Source organism: Gopherus flavomarginatus, chromosome 3 (genome assembly GCF_025201925.1).
Source record: "Gopherus flavomarginatus isolate rGopFla2 chromosome 3, rGopFla2.mat.asm, whole genome shotgun sequence".
Classification (NCBI taxonomy): domain Eukaryota; kingdom Metazoa; phylum Chordata; order Testudines; family Testudinidae; genus Gopherus; species Gopherus flavomarginatus.
Window position 1 is genome coordinate 82,620,714 of NC_066619.1, and position 21,385 is coordinate 82,642,098.

General features: G+C 37.6%; 1 protein-coding gene across 3 annotated transcripts in view; it reads left to right on the forward strand.

The window, feature by feature from the left end:
* ADAMTS19 (ADAM metallopeptidase with thrombospondin type 1 motif 19) overlaps positions 1-21,385 on the forward strand; it is a 352,203-nt gene that overhangs the window by 295,981 nt on the left and 34,837 nt on the right. For all 3 annotated transcript variants that reach the window (XM_050945615.1, XM_050945613.1, XM_050945614.1), the window contains exons 17-21: positions 6,788-6,945; positions 8,230-8,383; positions 15,796-15,931; positions 18,416-18,620; positions 19,189-19,341. In XM_050945615.1, coding sequence (XP_050801572.1) covers positions 6,788-6,945; positions 8,230-8,383; positions 15,796-15,931; positions 18,416-18,620; positions 19,189-19,341 — 806 coding nt within the window. The remainder of the gene's footprint in view (positions 1-6,787; positions 6,946-8,229; positions 8,384-15,795; positions 15,932-18,415; positions 18,621-19,188; positions 19,342-21,385) is intronic.

The following is a 21,385-nucleotide window of genomic DNA, read 5'->3' on the forward strand; positions in this document are numbered from 1 at the left end:
GACTTCTCAGATATACAGTCATTCTCTTTCAAAGATGTAAACCTTTTGGAGTCCTGAGAATTTAATGCTACACAAATTTGTAATCACCAGTTCCATTTTGAGGCATCTAATGCATAATTGTGCTGCATATGGTTTCCATTATGGAATATGCTTCCTGAGGAAAAAAATCTGTCATATGGTCCTTTTATGTAGTCTGTCAAAGCGCACACACAGTTTTAAATATCATCTCTGACAATGCTTTTAAATATCTTGGGCCATATCCTCAACTTGTCTAAATTGTCATAGCTCAGTTGAAGTCAATTTACACCATCTGAGGATCTGGTCTTTATCAACAAAAATTTGTACAACTTTGTGTATTAAGACCAAGCATATTTCCCTCCCACTTCCCTGTACTTAAAAATTCATATAATATGGTTAATATGTAGCAGTTTTGGAGCTAATTTTATACCAGTATAAAGTAATCATATGATTTTTAGAATTTGCTAATGGTTTATATCCTTGGTAGTTGTTAGTACTTTATTTCATGAATTTTGTGATTTATAATGATAGAAACTAACGCTGCCAAATTAAAAAAAACTGTGTGGATTTACATTTTTTTTCATGAAGAGAAGATTATGTGGTTTTATTTTGTTTTAATTTAGTAACAAAGAAGACTCTGTGGAATTTACTGTCTGTAACAGTCCTTTTCAGTTCATTCAAATATTAGAGAAGAAAAAATCACAGTCAGATCTTAGACTCCCAGTCCAATGTTTTGTGTATACGAAATAGGTAGAACTGGTAGCAATTGATCAACACATTTAAGAAAACAGCCAGAATTAAGCATATGAAAGTCTATCATGCTCAACTGATATTTGTTTAAACTTGGTGAAAACATTTATAGAATTCTCACCTTGCCAAAGCAGTAAATTGTGAAATGAATACGTTAGTTATTCCTTCTCATTCATGAAAGCTAAATCCGATACCTCTGTTCAGAAAAGACCCACGTTATATCTTGCTTATGTGTTGTTTTCATTTTTAAAGGAGGAGGTCTAGATATAAGAGCAAAGCACAAAAATTTGAGAACAATTATGCACCTATATTTGCATTCTCAGTTTCAAAGACTATCCATGCAAAATGAGTAATTAAACAGAAATGGCTAGTTAGACATGTAATTAGCCATTTGCTGATCCATGTATCTAGATAGCACACACAAACGTAACTACAGTATATACACAAACATTAGGTATACATTTTTGCACATATATACTTTAATATGGGCCTCTGGAGTCTTTTTTTTTTTTTTTTTTTAAATCTGGTCCTTCCACTTAGAAGAATTGTGCAACAACCCTCTCTTTGATAAATGCTATTAAGTTACTATTCTTGAGAAATTGTCTTGCGTACTTAGAGGATTCATCAGCTTTATTGTCAGAGTAGGTACAGAATGGAAGTGACAGAATATGTGAAAATTTATCCACAGTGCTAAAGATTTAAACATATATATGGGAAAACAGTTACACAAATTAAAACACTCAAATCACATTGCTATTTGGCGAAGCAGTTAAGTACATATTTAACTTTAAGCATATGGTTAAGTCCTACTGACTTCAATGAGATTTAAGCATATGCTTTGTTGAATAGTGATGGTCTCCTTATTATTGCAGAAACTGTTGGGAGAGAATACATGCAGATTGCTTTACATAAGTTAGTTAAAGTTGTATCATCCATAAAAATCCCAACACCCTGTCTCCTCGGTTTCATTTTGTAGTAACCTTGATGACCTTGGCACATGGCATTTCCTGAGGATTAATGAACTGTTAAGGTTAACTGCCTGAGGTTCTGCTGAGATGCCATCATCTCCTTCCTGCCCATCAGTAATCCTCAGGAAATACCCAGTGCTTTGATAGTTATTACTATTTTTTTTAAAAGGCCCCCATAGACTTGTTCTTTACCCACATGAGTGTATGTAATATTCACACACAAATTCAGGGTATATATTTAGAATCACATCAGTTATACAAAAAAAATTAATAAACATTGAATCACAAATATCTAAATTCTTTATTTGTATTTTAAAAGGGGAAAATAGAAGTATATTCTCTTCAGTATTAGGAAAACCTGATGATCAATATAAACTGTCATCTTTGTTTTCTGTACTATTCCTGTTATACAACATTACCTCCATATTATATCTTTCCCTTTTTATTACACATCTTACTGGAAATATTTCTCAGGCACACTCTAACTACTGCCCTGCATAGCTTTTCATTAATTGTTTAATTATTGGAGTATGTGATTTTGTAAAAACTGTGAACATTTTTCTGAAATTCTTCATTTGGGGAAGGGGGATTCTTTTTTTGACACTGTGCATGCTGCGATATACCTAATCAAACTATTGCAAAGAGGTTGTGTGGTCCTGATAACTATTCTTCTTTGATTTCCTTATGCTCACATCAGTGGCCTGACATAAATTAAGGGACAAGCAACTAATAGGAGAGCTTCCTACAGAGAGAGAATATCAAAGGTCACTCTCAGTTATTTGAGAGATGATGGGGAGTTTAGGTTATTCATCTATAATATCTCTATATAAAAGTAATTTAATGTCTAAGAGTAAATTTCTTCACATAATCAAAGATATTTATCAATTAAACTATGATATTCATTATTTAGCACTAAAGGAGTACTGAATATATTACTTTCAATATTTTTAAATGTCCCATTGTTGGTTAATAAAAAATTTTAAAATGTGGTTGCAAAAGTACATTTAAATAGAAATAACACTAATATTGGTACATTATGTCAAATTATATCTAATTCTAGAGGCACTGATAGTGGCTCCAAATATAAGGTTGTGACATAATTTTGCCTTTTACACACCATTAAGCTGAAATTTTCAAAGGTGCTTGAGGTTTTGTAATTGGCTTTGAAAATGTGAAACAGTGGCTTACTTAAAAAAACCTAAAGATCAAATGTACACTTTCAGGGGTTTATGATTTTTTATTTTTTACACTATTTTGGTCACTGGTAAGTGTTCCTAGAGAAGTAGTAAATGGTCAAAATTACATTATGAAATTTTACATGTGGGTGCCTACCAAGTTTTGTTCCCTCTTTGCACCCAAGCTATACCATCCATCAATTCAGAATTCACAAAAATGTGAACTCCCCCCTCATTTGAACTCAATCCCCTTTTTCTTAAAATCTTTTATCCTTTCTCTACAAAAATTGGCAATTTCCACTTAATCAAAAATAAAAATGTCAGAACAAAGCTGCTATTTCAGTAGTGTCCACATAAAGAGAGAGAGCTCACCGTTACAGTACATAAATCCAGCAAATCTACCACATTCCTCAGTTATTAAGTAAATGGAATTTAGCTGTCCCTCTTTTGGTACGGGCTAGCTTTTGATCTGTATTACAGAATAGGGCATTCTATGGCATCAGGTTGATCAGGAAAAGGCACTGAGAGAGAATGTCACAGGATCTGACATATGTTTAGATATGCATGTGTTGGATGCTCAACAAACCCTAGGTAAAGATTGGGGAAGAAAATAACTGAAATAAAATAACCTTTGCAGATTACTCTTAGTATTTAACTTTAACTAGGTACTGCAAACGGATTCTGTAAATGTGTTTATGTAGTAATAATGAAAAGTAGTAAATTATACTTTCCATTATTGTAGTGCAGTGGCACTCTTTCCATTTATTTCATGGGCTTTACAAAATGGAATTAAATAAGCTTCATAAAACTCCTGTGAAGTAGGAATTCCCATTTTACAGACTGGGTGCTTGTCTGTATGAATACTTAGTTTGCAGCAAGCTGGGGTGATAAAATCTACCTCACACTAGCCTGCCACATGCTAACTGTCTTTGTGGACCCGGCTCTCAGTTCCCTAGCAAGCTTTAATCTACTCCCATTTCAAAGTAGGGTAGAGCAAATGGCACTATGGAACTTCTAGTGCGTAGCAACAGGGTCCACATGGACAGTTCGTGCGCAGCAGGCTAGTGTGAGGATTTACACCACAACTTGCTGTGAACTAAATGTTCATATACGTAAGCCCAAGAAAAAGTAGGTACAGGAGAGAAATTTGGAGCATAGGAATTACCATACCAGATTATCCAGAATCTGATTTAACAGTGACTTATATCAGATGCTTCACAGGAAGATGCATGAAACTACACAGTGGAAAATAATGGATGGGTGAAGTTTCTTCTTATTCCCTACCAGTTAGTGGTTGTTGTGTAGTCTGAAGTATGAGTATATATGTATTCTCATTAGCCACACAATGTTTAATTAACCTTTTTAGTCTTAATGGAAGTGGTAACCTGTTCCCACAGGTCAGACACATACTGTTTAATTTTTTTTTCTTTGATCAGTATTAAATTGATTGCCACTTGTTCTTGTATTATAAGAGAGAGTAAGTGGGAGTGCTTAATTTACCTTCTCAATGTCATTCATTATTCTGTATACCACAGTTATCTTCTTTCTAAATCAAGCAGACCAGTCTTTTCCAGTCTTTTTTCATATGAAAATCTTTCCATGACTAGTCATTTTCATCATCCACTTTTGAATCCCTTCTATTTCTGCTTTATAACTTTTGAGATTGGGTGATCAGAAACGAATGATGGGGGAAAGGTAAATAGAGCCATCATTATTAGCATATTAAGCAGACGTCTCAGCACACCACTGTCTAGCCAGTTTGTTTTGCAAGTCTCGTGGCATAGATAAGTTTTAAAAAGATTTAAAGGAGAATAATATATTGACTTTATGGACATTAATAAGGAATATCTCCCATGCATGGGAATGAAGGTTGACGTTGGTGGAATAGAGACTTATTACATATTAGCACTGATAGGTAAGACAGAATTAAACTATGAAAGGCCTTATATAGGGATGCAAAGAGATAAAAGACATAGACCAATGAGCCAAGGAAATTACTTTAGCAATAGCATTTTGAATGGACTTGAGAGGATCAAGATTGCAAATGTCAGGGTTAGAATGAAAATAGTTGGAGTAATCAGGACTATGACTATGTGCTCAGATCAAGTGTAGTATCTAGATAAACTTGCCCAAGGTGAAATAGGCTCTGGCAGAGCCAAGAATAGAACTTAAATCTCCTGATTCTCAGTCCTGAGCTTTAATTACTGGACCACCTTTCCTTCCTTTGAGTCAAATTCTGCAGCTCAAGTATGGGCCCTCAGATGTGACAAGAATACAAAAAGAACCAGAATGTTTCTGTTACATGGGAGGCCTGTTCAGAGATCTGCACCCTCTGCACACCTTATGTGCCAACATGGAGTGTTTTGGAGATGGGACAGAGGTTGGCTAGGTGGATCCACAGTTATGTTACTTCGGCAGCCAAACCCCCTCTTTTCTATGATTGACTGGGTACAAAACCTGAAGAGGCTGTTAAAGTCCTATGGCTGCATAGCAGCTCCTCTGTTGATCAAGGAGAGGATTCCATTCCATCTTACCCTCTCTGACCCTTGCAGACCTCCCCAGTTTTTAGCCCATTTATGTTGGTTGTGTGCTGGGGAGAGGATTTGGACCTGACTACCAACTGCTAAATGGAACTTAATTAACTTTAAACAGTTGAATTGTTAAACCTAAAAGGCCAATTTTTGAAACTTATAAAATCACTGGATATTTTTAGTACAGGAATATTTTACAGCATTAATGGATTTTATAGTCTTACTCTTTCTTGTACAGTGCTGTAGTGGCACACATTATTGGTGAATAATGCAATTGTGTTCCTGCCAGTCGATGGTCCTATTGCCATTGTTTCCCATAGAAACATAACATAACAGTATAAATATAAATAGGAGAGAAGCTGATCACCAGGAATGACTCACATTAATATACAACTCTAAAAGAAATTCTGGGCACGAACTAAGGTGTTGAGGTTCTTTCACATAATTCTGAAGCCAAACATCCAATTTAAATGGGGAATGTGTAGAACTTCTTGCCACAAGGTGACTTTGAGTATACTTTACTTCACATGGCTATTCAAGAGCTTGATTCTTTGAAGAATTACAGACTCTTCATGGGAGAAAAAAATACTGAATTCATGTATCAAAAATGATGCAAAATCTTTTATCCTCAGTTCCTCAAAGTGTATCTTATTTAGTCTAACCAATGTTTACAATGAAGCCAAAAGGGAGAAAGAGCCCTCCCCCCAAAAAGGTATTCCTGGCTTGAAACATCAAATTATGCCTGTATACAAAAGTCAGTTTTTAAAAAAAACAGAAATATAGTGCATAAATGTAGCCTGTCTGGGACAATTACTGCATTTCCACATTTTCAGTTAGTAAGCAATGGGGTCTACTAGTTAAAAAGAAAAGGATTTGAAAGCAGGAGGTTTCTAAATCCTAATCTGCACTGACCCAGAGAAGTGCTCTGTGATTTCTGAAGCATTTCATTTGTCCCCCTTATTCCTTAAGTCCTGTCCGTTCATAAAAATTACCATATTGGGGGCAAAGAACTTGTACAGGCCAGACTGCCCTGTGTTTTAATCAAGTTATTGAATAATGCTACAGGCCGTTAGTCCTTGTAATCAGGCCAATAAAACTGTCCTAAATTCAGAAGAATCCAAATAATGGCAGACATATGTTTTTTGTCATGTTTCCTTGCCAGAAAGTGAATCTAGAGTGTGCTGTTGTTGAAGTTTATCTATGTAGGTTATGAATGACCAATAGCTTTGTGAATTGGATCCTGTGATTCCACCAACTTGTAAATTATACTGACAGCACAATATAAAGAGGCCATAAAGTATTACAGTATAGTTCTCTTTCACATCATTTTTTAATATTTCCACAGCTCTTCGAGATGCCAGCAAACAGTCCATTAATAGTGACTGGAAGATAGAACATTCAGGAACATTCAATATTGCTGGGACTACTGTCCATTATGTTCGGAGAGGTCTCTGGGAGAAAATCTCTGCCAGAGGTCCCACAACATCACCTTTACATCTACTGGTATGACAATATGGATTATATTTTTTACCTGTTTTATATGAAATAGCATGGTGATGAGGTTGGTGTTTTATGTTTCTGGAATTGTTTAGCAATCCAAATAGCTTGACGGTTTTTTCTAATGTGAGATAGCTAGAAGCCGTAACTGAGATGAAATCTTTTGTGTGACAAACATTATAGGAGACTTCACATTGTAGGAGCAGTGGCCTGTGGTGGGCACCTACTGAAATGGAGGAGAGGCGAAGTTGATAATGATGGTGATAGAACTAGAAGAGGGAGAGAGAGAGTATGGTGATTCTCAGAGTGATAATGGGAGAATACTCAACATTTTAAAATCCTCCAAATGCAAGAATCTGGGGAGAGATATCCCTCCAAAAATAAAATTAAAACCTGATATCCTCCAAAAACTATATCCTCCTTGTGAGTAATATCATCTAGTAATCTTTCATGCAGAAACCTGAAGTTGTAATCCATCCTTTACCAATGGGTTAACTAGAATCAGATCTTGTGTGTTGACATTCTCTCACTACACTGGTGGGACAGAGGTGTTCAAAATATTTGTCTGTAACTGTGAAACAAAAATTGGTTTGTGAGCCAAATTTATTTCTAAAAATCACTTTTATTCAATGAGCCAGAAGAAGCCACAGTATGCTTCTGCTATAGGTTATTTCTGGGGAATAAAATTCTCCTGCCATCATAAACATGTACACGTCTCTAAAACAACTAAGTCACACATTCCTTTTTAACAAGAATTTAGGCCAAATTTAAATGGTTTATAAGTACCAATAACTTCACATTGACTGTATTATGTGTTCAACAATTGCAGTGTGCTGCTAGTGACAATCATTATAGTAAAGAAACATATTTGGAGAAAAAGTTATATGGTTTCTATGTACATTGAACAATGAGTTAACAATACGACTGCCTGAAAATGGTCAGTTTCTAAACTATCCAACCACCCCTTCCTACAGAAAATTCTAATCTGAGAATGTCAGCCTCAATTTTTGCTCCTATCCTAGTAAGTTTTGTGCACATCCCTTCATCTATTCTGCTTAAATACTCTGTCCATTTCCTTTTTTTAGGTCATAGCAGCATAATACTTATAGTCAAGAAGACTGTGATGGTTTCCTCTAAGACCAGAATGCAGCTCTGTACCAACAGAGAAAGTGCACATGAGCGATGTACTGTTCATTCTTCCTTTACTACTCTATTTAATTTCTTCCTCTGGTCATAATTTGACTTCAGCAATGTCTGTGAACATGAATCTTCATTCTATGTATGTTGCAGGTGCTGCTTTTTCATGACCAGAATTACGGTCTGCATTATGAATACACTATTCCACTGGACCCTCTTTCTGAGAATCAGAGCTCAAAAGTGCCTGAACCTCTTTTTATGTGGACGCACTCAGGTTGGGAGGACTGTGATGCTGTATGCGGAGGAGGTAAATAATTTTTTTTAAGTTATAATATATATTTATATATACTTGGATAACTATATGTTCAATCAAGTGTTAGTTTTAATAGTGTTTTAATAATACCATCTTTATTACAGCTGATATAATACAATAGGCATGAAAAGATTAAGTATATTTTTCATCTTGATTTTTAATTTTCAAAAAACAACAATAATATCTATAGTAAAATTTTACATCTAAGTAAAGTAGATAGTCAAAAAGGACAGTGAGGCGAGTAAGTCTGGTTAAACAAAATGAATTAAGGTCAAAATTATTAAAAAGCAATTGTGTGTGCGTGCATGTACATAACAAACGCATATGTATGCTTTGTTATGTTCCACTAAATATTTGGAATCAGTGAACATAATGTATCAGTAAAATACATTTCAAAGTATCCTAAGTCATGCTGAAGAAAATCTGTGCCCAATCTCAAATCCAATCTATGTAACTAGTAGTTTGTCTTGATAATGATCCAAAAGTACATGTACCACACCGTCAAAAGAGGCTCACAACTATGAGTGCCTACTTCAGGGCAGACTGTCAAAAACAGGGAAGATGCCCCAAACTGGTGGTGTGTACTATAATTAGATTTCACCAAGCCTGTAACAAATGTGAACTCCTATGCCAGTTTTTACCATGAAGTCACAGACAGTCCTTTTAGACTTTCCACTCTATCTTGCCACCCAGACAAACTAGACATAGTGATAATGGTCATTTATACAAAAAATCACACCACATCAGGTTGCTTCCAGTCCCAAGAGACCAGTCACTTACCAAAGATCAATTGGTGCTCTAGATCCTACACCAAAGACAACACCTGTAGATAATCCTGTTATAAATTATCTAAAGGTTTATTAACTAGGAAAAAGGAATCAGAGAGGTTTCAGAGGGGGTAACCGTGTTAGTCTATATCAGCAAAAGCAATGAGGAATCCTTGTGGCACCTTAGAAACTAACAAATTTATTTGGGCATAAGCTTTCATGAGCTATAACCCACTTCATTAAATGCATGGAGTGGAAAATGCAGTAGGCAGGTATAAAAATACAGCACATGAAAAGATGGGAGTTGCCTTTCCAAGTGAGGGGGTCAGTGCTAATGAGGCCAATTCAATCAGGATGGAAGTGGCCCATTCCCAACAATAGAAAAGAAGGGGTAAATATCAACAGAGGGAAAGTATCAGAGGGGTAGCCGTGTTAGTCTGGATCTGTAAAAAGCGACAAAGAGTCTTTAAGGTGCCACAGGACTCTTTGTCGCTTTTAACAGAGGGAAAATTACTTTTTGTAGTGACCCAGCCACTCCCAGTCTTTATTCAGGCCTAATTTGAAGTTTGCAAATTAATTCCAGTTCTGCAGTTTCTCATTGAAGTCTGTTTTTGAAGTTTTTTTGTTAAAGAATGGCCACTCTTAAGTCTGTTATTGAGTGTCCAGGAACCTATCCTTGCAACAAAACCCATTGCCAATTCTGTCCACATATCTATTCAAGGGGCATAATCACATCAGTCACACCATCAGAGGCTTGTTCACCTGCATATCTACCAATGTGATATATATTCCATCATGTACCAGCAATGCCTCTCTGCCATGTACATTGGCCAAACCAGACAGTCTCTACGCAAAAGAATAAATGGACACAAATCAGATGTCAAGAATGATAACATTCAAAAACTAGTCAGAGAACACTTCAACCTCCCTGATCTCTCAATTACAGACCTAAAAGTCGCAATACTCCAACAAAAAAACTTCAAAAACAGACTGCAACAAGAAACCACAGAATTGGAATTAATTTGCAAACTGAACACCATTAAATTAGGCTTGAATAAAGACTGGGAGTGGATGGGTCATTACACAAAGTAAAACCTATTTCCCCATGCTAATTTTTTCCCCTACTGTTATTCATATCTTCTTGTCAGCTATTGGAAATGGGCCATCCTGATTATCACTACAATTTTTTTTCTCCTGCTGATAATAGTCCACCTTAATTGATTAGTCTCATTATAGTTGGTATGGCAACACCCCTTTTTTCTTGTTCTCTGTGTATATATATCTTCCTACTGTATTTTCCACTGCATGCATCCAATGAAGTGGGTTTTAGCTCATGAAAGCTTATGCCAAAATAAATGTGTTAGTTTCTAAGGTGCCACAAGTACACCTTGTTCTTTTTGCAGGGAGATTGAAGTGCTCTCCTACAGGTTTTTGAATGTTACAATTCTTGATGTCTGATTTATGTCCATTTATCCTTTTGCATAGAGACTGTCTGGTTTGGCCAATGTACATGGCAGAGGCACATTGCTCGCACATGATGGTATATATCACGTTGGTAGATGTGCAGATGAATGAGCCTGTAAGCATGCAGACTCACCCCTGTGGCACCTCCTCAGGGAATTAGCTTGATTTCCAGCCCGGAGTGCCCTCTGCAGGCTGGTGATCTGCCACAACTGGGCCCCATGTCCCCCCAGACCCCGGTGCCCATTTTCTCTGGGGTGCTGCCCCCTGGCAATACCCCAACAATCTCTGTGGGTCTTCCTTCCCCGGGGAACCCCCACCCACTACCCCCAGCTTGCCTCAGTCTGGGCTCCTGCCAGTCCTCACCTAGCTCACTCACTGGGGCAGACTGCAGTATAAACACCACTCATCACAGGCAAGAGGGTTTGACCTGCTGCCTTCTTCTACCACCCAGTACCTCTGTGGGCCTGGGAGCAGGCCCTGCAGCCTGGGAAGTTGCCAGCCTGGAGCTCCCCTGCTCCTCTCGCTCTTCCCCAGCCCTGCTTCATGCCCAGGTACCCTCTTATTCCCCTGCAGCCAGGCCAGTCTCCCTCCACAGCTAGAGGAGAAATTCTGCTCTGCTTCTGGCTACCCTGACCTTCTTATAAGCCCCAGCTGCCCTGACTGGTGCATGGCCCAGGTCTAGCACCTTCCCTAATTTGCATGGGCTTTTTCTCCTAGCCCCTAGCTCTCTCCCAGGGCTGACTTCTACCCCGTCAGGGCTGGAGTTGGTAACCATCCTGCTACAGAGCCCCTGATGGTGTGGCTGATGTGGTTAGGCCCTATGATGGTGTCCCTTGAATAGATATGTGGACAGATTTGCAACAGGGTTTGTTGAAGGGATTGGTTCCTGGGTTAGTGTTTCTGTTGTGTGGTGGTGTGTAGTTGCTGGTGAGTATTTGCTTCAAGGTGGGGGGCTGTCTGTAAGTGAGGACGGGCCTTTCTCCCAAGGTCTTTGAGAGTGAGGGATCGTCCTTCAGGATAGGTTGTAGATCCTTGATGATGATCTGGAGAGGTTTTAGTTGGAAGTTGTAGGTGATGGCTAGTGGAGTTCTGTTACTTTCTTTGTTGGGCCTGTCCTGTAGTAGGTGACTTCTAGGTACCCTTCTGGCTCTGTCAATCTGTTTTTTCACTTCCCCAAGTGGGTATTGTAGTTTTAAGAATGCTTGATAGAGATCTTGTAGGTTTCTGGCCTTGGCTACACTGGCGCTTTACAGCGCTGCAACTTTCTCGCTCAGGGGTGTGAAAAAAACACCCCCCTGAGCGCTGCAAGATACAGCGCTGTAAAGCGCCAGTGTAAACAGTGTCGCAGCGCTGGTAGCGCAGCTCCCAGCGCTGCAAGCTAATCCCCATGAGGAGGTGGAGTACGTGCAGTGCTGGGACCACACTCACACTTCAAAGCGCTCCCGCGGCAGCGCTTTGAAGTTTCGAGTGTAGCCAAGCCCTCTGTCTCTGTCTGAGGGGTTGGAGCAAATGCAGTTGTATCTTAAGGCTTGGCTATAGACAATGGATCGTGTGATGTGGTCTGGATGAAAGCTGAAGGCATGAAGGTAAGTATAGCAGTCAGTAGGCTTCCAGAATAGGGTGGTGTTTGTGTGACCATTGCTTATTTGCACTGTAGTGTCCAGGAAGTGAATCTCTTGTGTGGACTGGTCCAGGCTGAGGTTGATGTTGGGGAATAAATTGTTGAAATCCTGGTGGAATTCCTCAAGGGCCTCCTTCCCACGGGTCCAGAGGATGAAGAGGTCATCAATGTAGCACAAGTAGAGTAGGAGTTCTAGGGGATAAGAGCTAAGGAAGCGCTGTTCTAAGTCAGACATATAAATTTTGGCATACTGTGGGACCATGGGTACACAAATGACATAATAATAATGATAATGTGATAATTACACCATACCGGAAAAATCTCACTACACCTCATATTCACATCAACAAGCATTGCTATCTGTATTTCTAATTATAGTCACTTGATTACTACTATCTTTTTCTTTTGCCTGTTCTTCTCTCCTGTTTGCAGGTATGGGTGTGCTGCATAATATATGCTATGCTTTTTTATCCTCATTCACTATCCTGTTTACTTTATCGTTCTCAAACTCTTGCAGAATTGAAAACATAGGTGACATTTGCACTGCTGTATATTCTGAGTGGCCCTTTCTCTGTGTTTCTTGTTTGATCACAAAGACACACAGAATCACAAAAGATAGAGAAAAATATATTAGTTCTTCTATTGGCTCCTAAGATATCCATTACCAAAGTTTTTAATTATCAACCACGTAGTCTATCTCCTTGACCATCCACTTCCCTGGGGTGACTTTTCACAAAATGAATACTTTATATCTGACTTATCAATCCTCATCCTCAAAGGAAACCTGCATAACGCTTTCAAAATATAAGCCTGGAAGCTTAAATTCATTACTTAGCTAGACACTAAAAATCATAGACTGAAAAGCGACACTAGATTTATGGCTTATTACAACAATCTAACCCTCTAACCTCCTCTTTTTGTCCTATGACTGCAGAGATGTTATCGGGCCACTCTATCCTGAATGCTAACTACTTATGATAAACAATCTTTTCCCCCTTGCATTTTGCTGTTACACTGGGATTACCTTTCCCAGACCTGAAGAAGAGTTCTGTGTGGTTCAAAAGCTTCTCTCTCTCACCAACAAAAGTATTGTCAGAAAGCTATTTTTGATATACAGTCCAAATTTCCCCTTTCTAAAATTTAATCTTATAACTGCTAATTATACCACCATGTACCAACAAAAGTAATTAACCTTCAACCGTCATGTATATCATCTTTAAATATTCATAGACTCCTGTTATGTCTATCTCCAGCCCATCCAATCCTTTATTTGTTGCTTAGCAAGTCTCCCGAAGTTGCACGGTCTTAGCATTCTACATTTCACACTAAGCTGACATGTCACTTCTAAATCCTGAAAATTGCTGTGCTTCTCTTATTGACTCAAATAGTAAAAGCTGGAAACATACTACTTATTCATCATAATAGTCTAAAGACTCATTGTCCCAGCTACTTTGACGCTGTGAACAATCCTTAATTCTCTACAGACGAGTTTCCATGGATATGTATGTTTGCGGTTTGGTAAGAGAACTCTCCTCTGTAAGCATTCTGTACTTTCTACAAGCAGCATCTCCTTTTCTAAGTAGTGCCACTCCTCGGATTCATTTTAGAATATTAACACTTTTAATGACTTCCTGCTGTATTTTTATTATAATTCCAGTACTTGCATTTATCGTGAACTCTCATAAGTATACCATTTCTAGTGTTCCTCATTTTCTGAGAAAAGCTCAAATGTTACATTAATCCTAGTCATTTATTCTACATGACAACTTAGATAAACATTTAGCAAAGTGTTTCATTATGTCTGTTTATCATTATTTGGTCCTGCCATGAGGGCAGGGGACTGGACTCAATGACCTCTTGAGGTCCCTTCCAGTCCTAGAGTCTATGAATCTGTGAATCCTTTTCTGTTGTAATTGGCATAAGCTTGTGGTGTTATTTAAATTAGTTTAGGTAACCTAAAATTCTTCTTTCTGAGATATTTTAATGCAAATGCTCTAAATTACAGCTTCAAGATTATTTATTTTTGACAAAAGAAACATTCATTGTAACTGTCCTATTGTCTTTGTCTGTTCTTATAAACACAAATAACATAATGTAAAATGTTATAGACTGTGTGATGTGGAAAGATTTGAGTTTAAACTGTTATTGTCAACATTTGATTAATCAGAAATAACAGTTTATTAACATATATTTATTTGAATAATGTTTAAAATGAATAATAAAAAGGAAGTATAAATGAAGCTGTTTGGTTTTGTGCATATATATTTAAATATATAATTTGTGTGTAATCAACTATTTGGCAAAAAAGTTTGGTGTGTGGGTGTATGTGTGTATACCTACATATTTGGAGACACATACATACACGAAACTATAAAATAGTTAAGGTAATCACATGCAAATATTATTTACATACATACATACATATATATACACACATATGTGTGTATGCATGTATATACACACATGGAAGTACACAGAAAAATGTAAATCAGTTAAGGTGGCCACACACAAATTATATATAAAAATATGTACACACATACTTTACTCCTGCATCCATAGGCACATTCCTTATCACTACCATACACCACAGTCTTAACTCTGCCTTCCTCCTGCCACCACTCTTTTACCAAATTATCAAATTACTAGTTTAAATCAGCAAACTTCAAATTAAATGTACCTCACTATTGGAACAGATTAGCAAAGGATGCAGTAAATTCTCTACTGTCTAGTGTCTTTAATTTAAGTCTGGATAGCTTTCTAAAAGATACGTTCTTCTTTGATGGCAAGTTGTTGGGCTAGAATCTGAAATCAGTGAGTGAAATTCTGTTGCCTGTGTTATGAAGGTCATGCTCGACCATCACAATAGTTCCCACCAGCCTTAAAATCAATGAATCTACCTGCTCCCTACACGATTCATGTGGATGTTTGGTGTGCTTGTTTAGTGTGTTGGAAGGAGGAAGGAGGATGGTGGGGAAGACTAGCAGCATCACATGGGTGCAGAGGTAAGGTTGTAGAGTACAGTAGTTGTGGTAGTGATAAAGGTATGGATCTGGGTAGAGAAGAATGTGTGCTTTGGTGTATAGGTACACATAAAATATATCTGATTTTTGCAAGTGTATTTATAATTAACGTACATTTTTTCTGTGCAATTATAAATCACGACTTCTTTTATAGTCAACCAGATCCCTCCACCTTTAATTATTCCTGGTATCGTTGGTTTCCATAATTGTCATTCTAAAATGTAGAAATGGCATACTTCATTTTTCTAAGCCAGTGGATGAATTCAGTTTGTTTTTTTCCATAAAATATTTATTTTTCTAATCAATGGTTTGTAAATTTTCACATGTGAAACCAAAACATATATAATGTACATATGTATAGAAAACTATATCTAAGAATAACTTACTGTATTTTATTTCACATCTTTCATCCAAATTACACATAAAGATGGTAGTTTTATCCGATAAAGTTACCTGTGACTCAACTTACATTCTTTTTAAAGAAAGCTGGACATTTCCCGTTTTTCCATGTATCTTTGCTTTATGTTTTATTAGGAGAAAGAAAGACAACAGTTTCTTGCACAAAGATTATGAATAAGAATATCAGTGTTGTGGACAATAAGAAATGCAAATATTTAACAAAGCCTGAGCCACAGGTCCGAAAGTGCAATGAACAACCGTGCCAGACAAGGTGATAGTGATTCAATTACATTCAACTGATATTAATGTTAAGTGGTGGAAATCACAGGAATCGATTTAAGCATATGCTTAAAGTTAAACATGCTTAAAAGCTTTGTTGAATTGGGATCATAATCCTTAACAGCACTCTCTAAACACTTGTTACGCTAAAAAGTAAATACTTCAATTTTTCTATTTTTCATTTACTGATCTTCCCAATTTCTTTGAAGCATGAACGTCACCAGTGTCTATGGATCAATATTCTGTGTACAAGGGGTAGAAAAGGCGCCATTAGCCTTTTTTCTAAATTTCATCCCCAGCAAAGGGGCTGACTACAACTGTAGTTCCTGCACTCTGAGCATAGAGACTGCTCCCTGATAGTGCTCTAGCTGGCTAAGTTGTTGGGGAAAAGGCAGATTCATGCCCTTCCCTTTTCACCAGTCAGCAGAGTTGGCTGGACACGCAGGAAATGTAGCTGGCCACCTTAATGGGGTGTAGTGGCTGGCTCATTTCCTGGGAATGATGGGGATTTTCTGTGGGAAATGTGTAGTTCTGCATCCACTGCCCCTGGTGACTACAGTAAGCATTCTGTCTGTAATGCTGCTTTTGTTAAACTTCAGAGAGTACCATCCTTTCTCTGAGTTGTTGCTGCAGTACGGTTAAGGAGAATCTCTGGACTTTAATACAGCAAGCATGCAGGTTTGCAGTGGTTGCTATGTTTCAGAGAAGGTAAATTCAAATGGAAAGGTATCAGATGACATTTCATGATCATCATCAGACTCAATCCCTGGTATTACCAGACTTATGTGATCATGAGAAATGAAGACTGTGTCCAGTGCCATAGTCCTCACACAGGCAAAATTCCTATTTACATGAATGGGGATTTTGTGTGTGTCAGATTGGCAAGACTGGGATCAAAATTATATGGATAGAAGGGAGAATAGTATTTTTAAAATAAAGCAAAGGAGAGAAGAAAACAAATTAAATTACTAGTAAAATATTTTAAAGAAACATGCATCTTTTTTTTAAAAAAACATCAGTTTCCTTAGAAAGTCTTTAACAGAAAAAGTCTGTAAAGTAAAAAATATATTATATTTTAAGATCAGAAGGAACCACTATGATCATCTCCTCTGATCTCCTGCATAACATAGGCTGGAGAATTTCACCTTTATAGAGTGAGCATTTTTATTTCAGTTTATACACAGTGATTTTTAAAAATGTCCCAATAGTGGCTGAGGGATAGAAATGGGAGAAATCTGCTCCTTTTCTGAGATCCTATCAATTATAATTATTTTTAAATGTGTTGCACTGTTTTTACACACAGCAGAGGTATCACATAATTTAAATAGTACATAAAGCCATAACCATAAAGCTGCTAATAAGAAGTCCTATCTGGAGCAATATAGAAGGTTTCTCATAGTCCTGAATTCAGAGTGGTCAAGCATTTTGTATTTAAAAAAAATTATAAAACAAACATTATTTCACGGATGGGGGAATTTCATTCCTGTGCGTTTAATGCATTCTCTAAGCATTACTATTTATTTGTTACTGACACCTGCCATTTTTAAATGCCTATTTATATGTCTCTCTTAACAAGCTGTAATATGGACATTGAGCCTTTGGAACTAATCATAACGAAAAACAAATTAAAATATCTATATATAATGTTTGGTCAGAGTGAGCATGACAGAAAGCTGGAATATCCACTGTAAACTTCAGTTTTCTAAATACTGTCAGTTACAGATGCCTGGGATGCACATGTAGTCTGCACCAAAGGGCAGAACCCTCTGGAAAGCTTTGACTTTTGAGGGATGCACAGAGATCATCCGGAGCTCTGGAACATTCTGGAAAGGTTACTTACTAGCAACTGTAGCTCTCCAAATGTGTTGGCTCTCCAGATCCACACTGACCCTTTCTTACTCCGCTCTACTTCAGAAATATAAATTGTGTGTCTGGAGTTAGACATGATCTAAAGGACACATAAGAGAAGGGACTTTTATACCCTCGACACCAGAATAGTGAGTCTGAGGCACGAGTGTGCACACTCATAACAGTTCACTGCTTTCAAAGGGTTCCATGGTTTGTGTGACAGGACATACGATTTCTATAGTATGTATTTGCAAGGGGAAATATTCAGAGAACAACAGTTACTGGTAAGTAACCTTCTGCTTTTAAAACTTTACATTTGGGTACATTTCTAATTAGAATAATAAGGAAGGAGAGGGGAAGAGCTTATGTTAAAGGACTGACTAATTAGAAATTGGAAAGAAAAAATTAACCTAAATGTTAGAATACATTTCTTAAATGTGTGGTGAGTTGAGTTAAATTCATCTCCTGCTAAATGTGATAGTCATTGCTAGAGTTATTTAAAAATGGATAAAGCACTCAAAATATATGTTAGGGAACAATCCTATTGACAGAGAGAGGGTCAAGATGAACCTAATCGGTCTTTTCTGTCCCTGATTTCTATTATTCTATTATTTATGTTTCTTTGTAGATGGATGATGACCGAATGGACTCCTTGTTCAAGGACATGTGGAAAAGGAACCCAGAATAGACAAGTTGCCTGTACACAGCAGCTCAGAAATGGAACCTTGATTAGAGCTAAGGAAAGAGATTGTCTTGGGCCAAAACCTGCTTCTGCACAGCGCTGTGAAGGCCAGGATTGTATGACTGTGTGGGAAGCTGGAGTGTGGTCTGAGGTGCAGTGTATTCATTATTCTCTATCTACTATTGTTTCTTAAAAATTTCTAGAGATTTTGTTGAGACCCACTTGGGGGGGTACAGAAAGCTACAGTCCAAAGGTTATCTGTAACTTTTATTGGTAAAAAGTATTACCTCACATATATGGCATTAGAATTAGACAAGGATAAAACTACCTCAGTTTAACTGATTTGGAATAGTTGATGTCTATTGAACTTTGACAAGTGGCATATCCCTGATTAAGGAGGTTTTTTTGGTCCTTCATGCCACAGCTCTAATTTCTCTGGAATTAAAGATGATTGAGTAATAACATCCACCACCTATGCAGAGGTGGGCAAACTATGGCCTGTGGGCCACATCCGGCCCATGGGACCCTACTGTCCAGCCCTTAATCTCCTGTCATGGGAGGCTAGCCCTGGGCCCCTCCCATGATGTCCCCCCACCCCTGCAGCCTCAGTGCGCCACGCCACCAGTGCAACACTCTGGGCAGCCAGGCAGCACAGTTGCAGAGCCGCAGCCTGACTTTGTCTTGTACAAGTGTAAATCATATCTTTCTGTATCCTACAGTGCTCTGTAAAATGTGGCAAAGGAGTACGACATCGGACTGTGAGGTGCACCAATCCCCGAAAGAAGTGTGTTTTGTCCACAAGACCTAAAGAAGAGGAAGACTGTGAGGACTATTCCAAATGCTATATCTGGAGAATGGGAGACTGGTCCAAGGTGGGATATGACACTAATACCACATAATACAACAAAAACTATTTTTCCAACAGGGTTTATGGGAATAAGTTTTATCAAAGATGCAACAGTTCTATCAAAGGTTCAGCAATGTCCCAAATCAAGGAGCAATGCAGCTGCAAATAAAATGGAACTATATAGTCAAATTGTGACAAAAGAATAGACTTTAAGTAGAAAGTAGATATACTAGGCAAGTTTAAGGCTATGTCTACACTAAACAGCTTTTAGCAACATGGATGTGCTGCTACAGCTGTGCTGCTCAAAGGCGCACAGTGTAGCAGCTGTTTGTCGGTGGGAGTGAGCTCTCCTGCCAACAATAAACTTTCACCCCCAACAAGTGGCATTAGTTTTGTCAGCAGGAGAGCACTCCTGCCGACAAAGTGTTGTTCATGCTGGCGCTTGTCGTCAGCAAATTTTTTGTCTTTTGGTGGGGTGTTTTTTTAACACCTCTGAACAACAAATGTTTTGTCTTTCACTTGCCAGTGTAGGCAAAATTCAGGTGAAAATTGTAAAATAGGTAGCCTGGAGCATGTAATGTAGAACAAGTGTAATTGTACTAGTATAGCTTTAGCTCAAATCAATGGAAGTGTGTAACTAGCAATGCTGATAAGAAATACTTTCTGTTTTCAACTATATAAACCAAAAACATAAGAAAAGCGAAGGAGTGTGTGTGCAAAGACACCAGAAAAAGAAAAAAGTATCAAAATCTCTGAAATCTCCTGCCTTTCTTGGCTGTGATGTTGACACACTGTTGGGCAAAGCAGTGGTTACTTCTAGTTTGTGCTCTATGTATATTTAGTTTTCCTGAGGATTTATTAAGATTTTCTTGCCACCATCTTACTTGTCATCCTGCTGGTGCCATCTGTTAGGTGCTGAGATTAGTGCCAGTGCACTGAGTTTTTGTTCACAACAGCAACTTTCTGACCTAGTATCTGCTGACCTAGTGGATAGACAATTGGCCATGCAATGTATCATATTGCTGAGAGATGCTTCTTTGTATGAGTCACCTATTTCCTTGTACCTTTCAAGTCCATCAGTGGGCATAGTCTTGGATGTTCTGTGTCCTGATTCTGTCATGCTGGCTGGTTGTGCTGCATGGCCTTTGGTACTGTGATGCAAGTGTACTTGGTGCAGTGAGGATATTTCTAATTTACATTACAGAAGGATGAGCATATTTTCGTCTGGCTTTGATAACAATCCTTTATTTCTCTAGGACATACTTTTTCTGACTTCCATTTCTCATTTTTATGTCCTACCATTTAACTCTGGGCAATTAGACTCCTTTTTCCCCACTGTAGGATGCTTGGGCATCTCATCTTACACATTTAATTTATTTACACTACCAAAATGCCTACAAGTAACTTGAACCTCCCTGATTGGTTAAGACATCTTTACTCTACCACATAATTTGTTAATATTCAAATCAGTTCCAAATAATCCATTTTTATCTAGTATCCATTTAGTGTTGCTTTAACTGAACTTCCAGTACAATCTGAAGTGGATTATTTATTTAGCATATAGGCCCTGATTTTAATTTCTCTGCAGAGACATCAGTTTAAAATATGCCGTACTTGAATTTTCTAATTTTTTTCCTGTTGTTTTACTGTTCCATTGCCAGAATATATAGCAACATGAAGTCATATCATACATATTAATGTGTCTGCAATGAAAGAAACAAATGGAAAGCTCAGATAAATGTTAATCCTTGCTCACTTCTGTTGGTTTCAGTGCAGCCTCTTGTGTTCACTGTTTTGCTCTTTAGGATCATTCTTGACATTGACAGAAGGTTGTTCCCTTGAACAGAGCCAAATTCCCCCCAAGTTTATGCCAAGACTTGACTAGAGAAATTTAAATTACACTTCTCACACATTGAAACTGGAGGTTTAATGTGATCCTTGTTTGCTTTGCTGCTCCTCTTGAGCTCCTAAAACAATTTTAAAATTGAAGTAGGGGTATTACTTAAAATATATTATTATTTATTATTAATGTGATAATGGAATTTAATTAATTTTAGAACAAACACAAA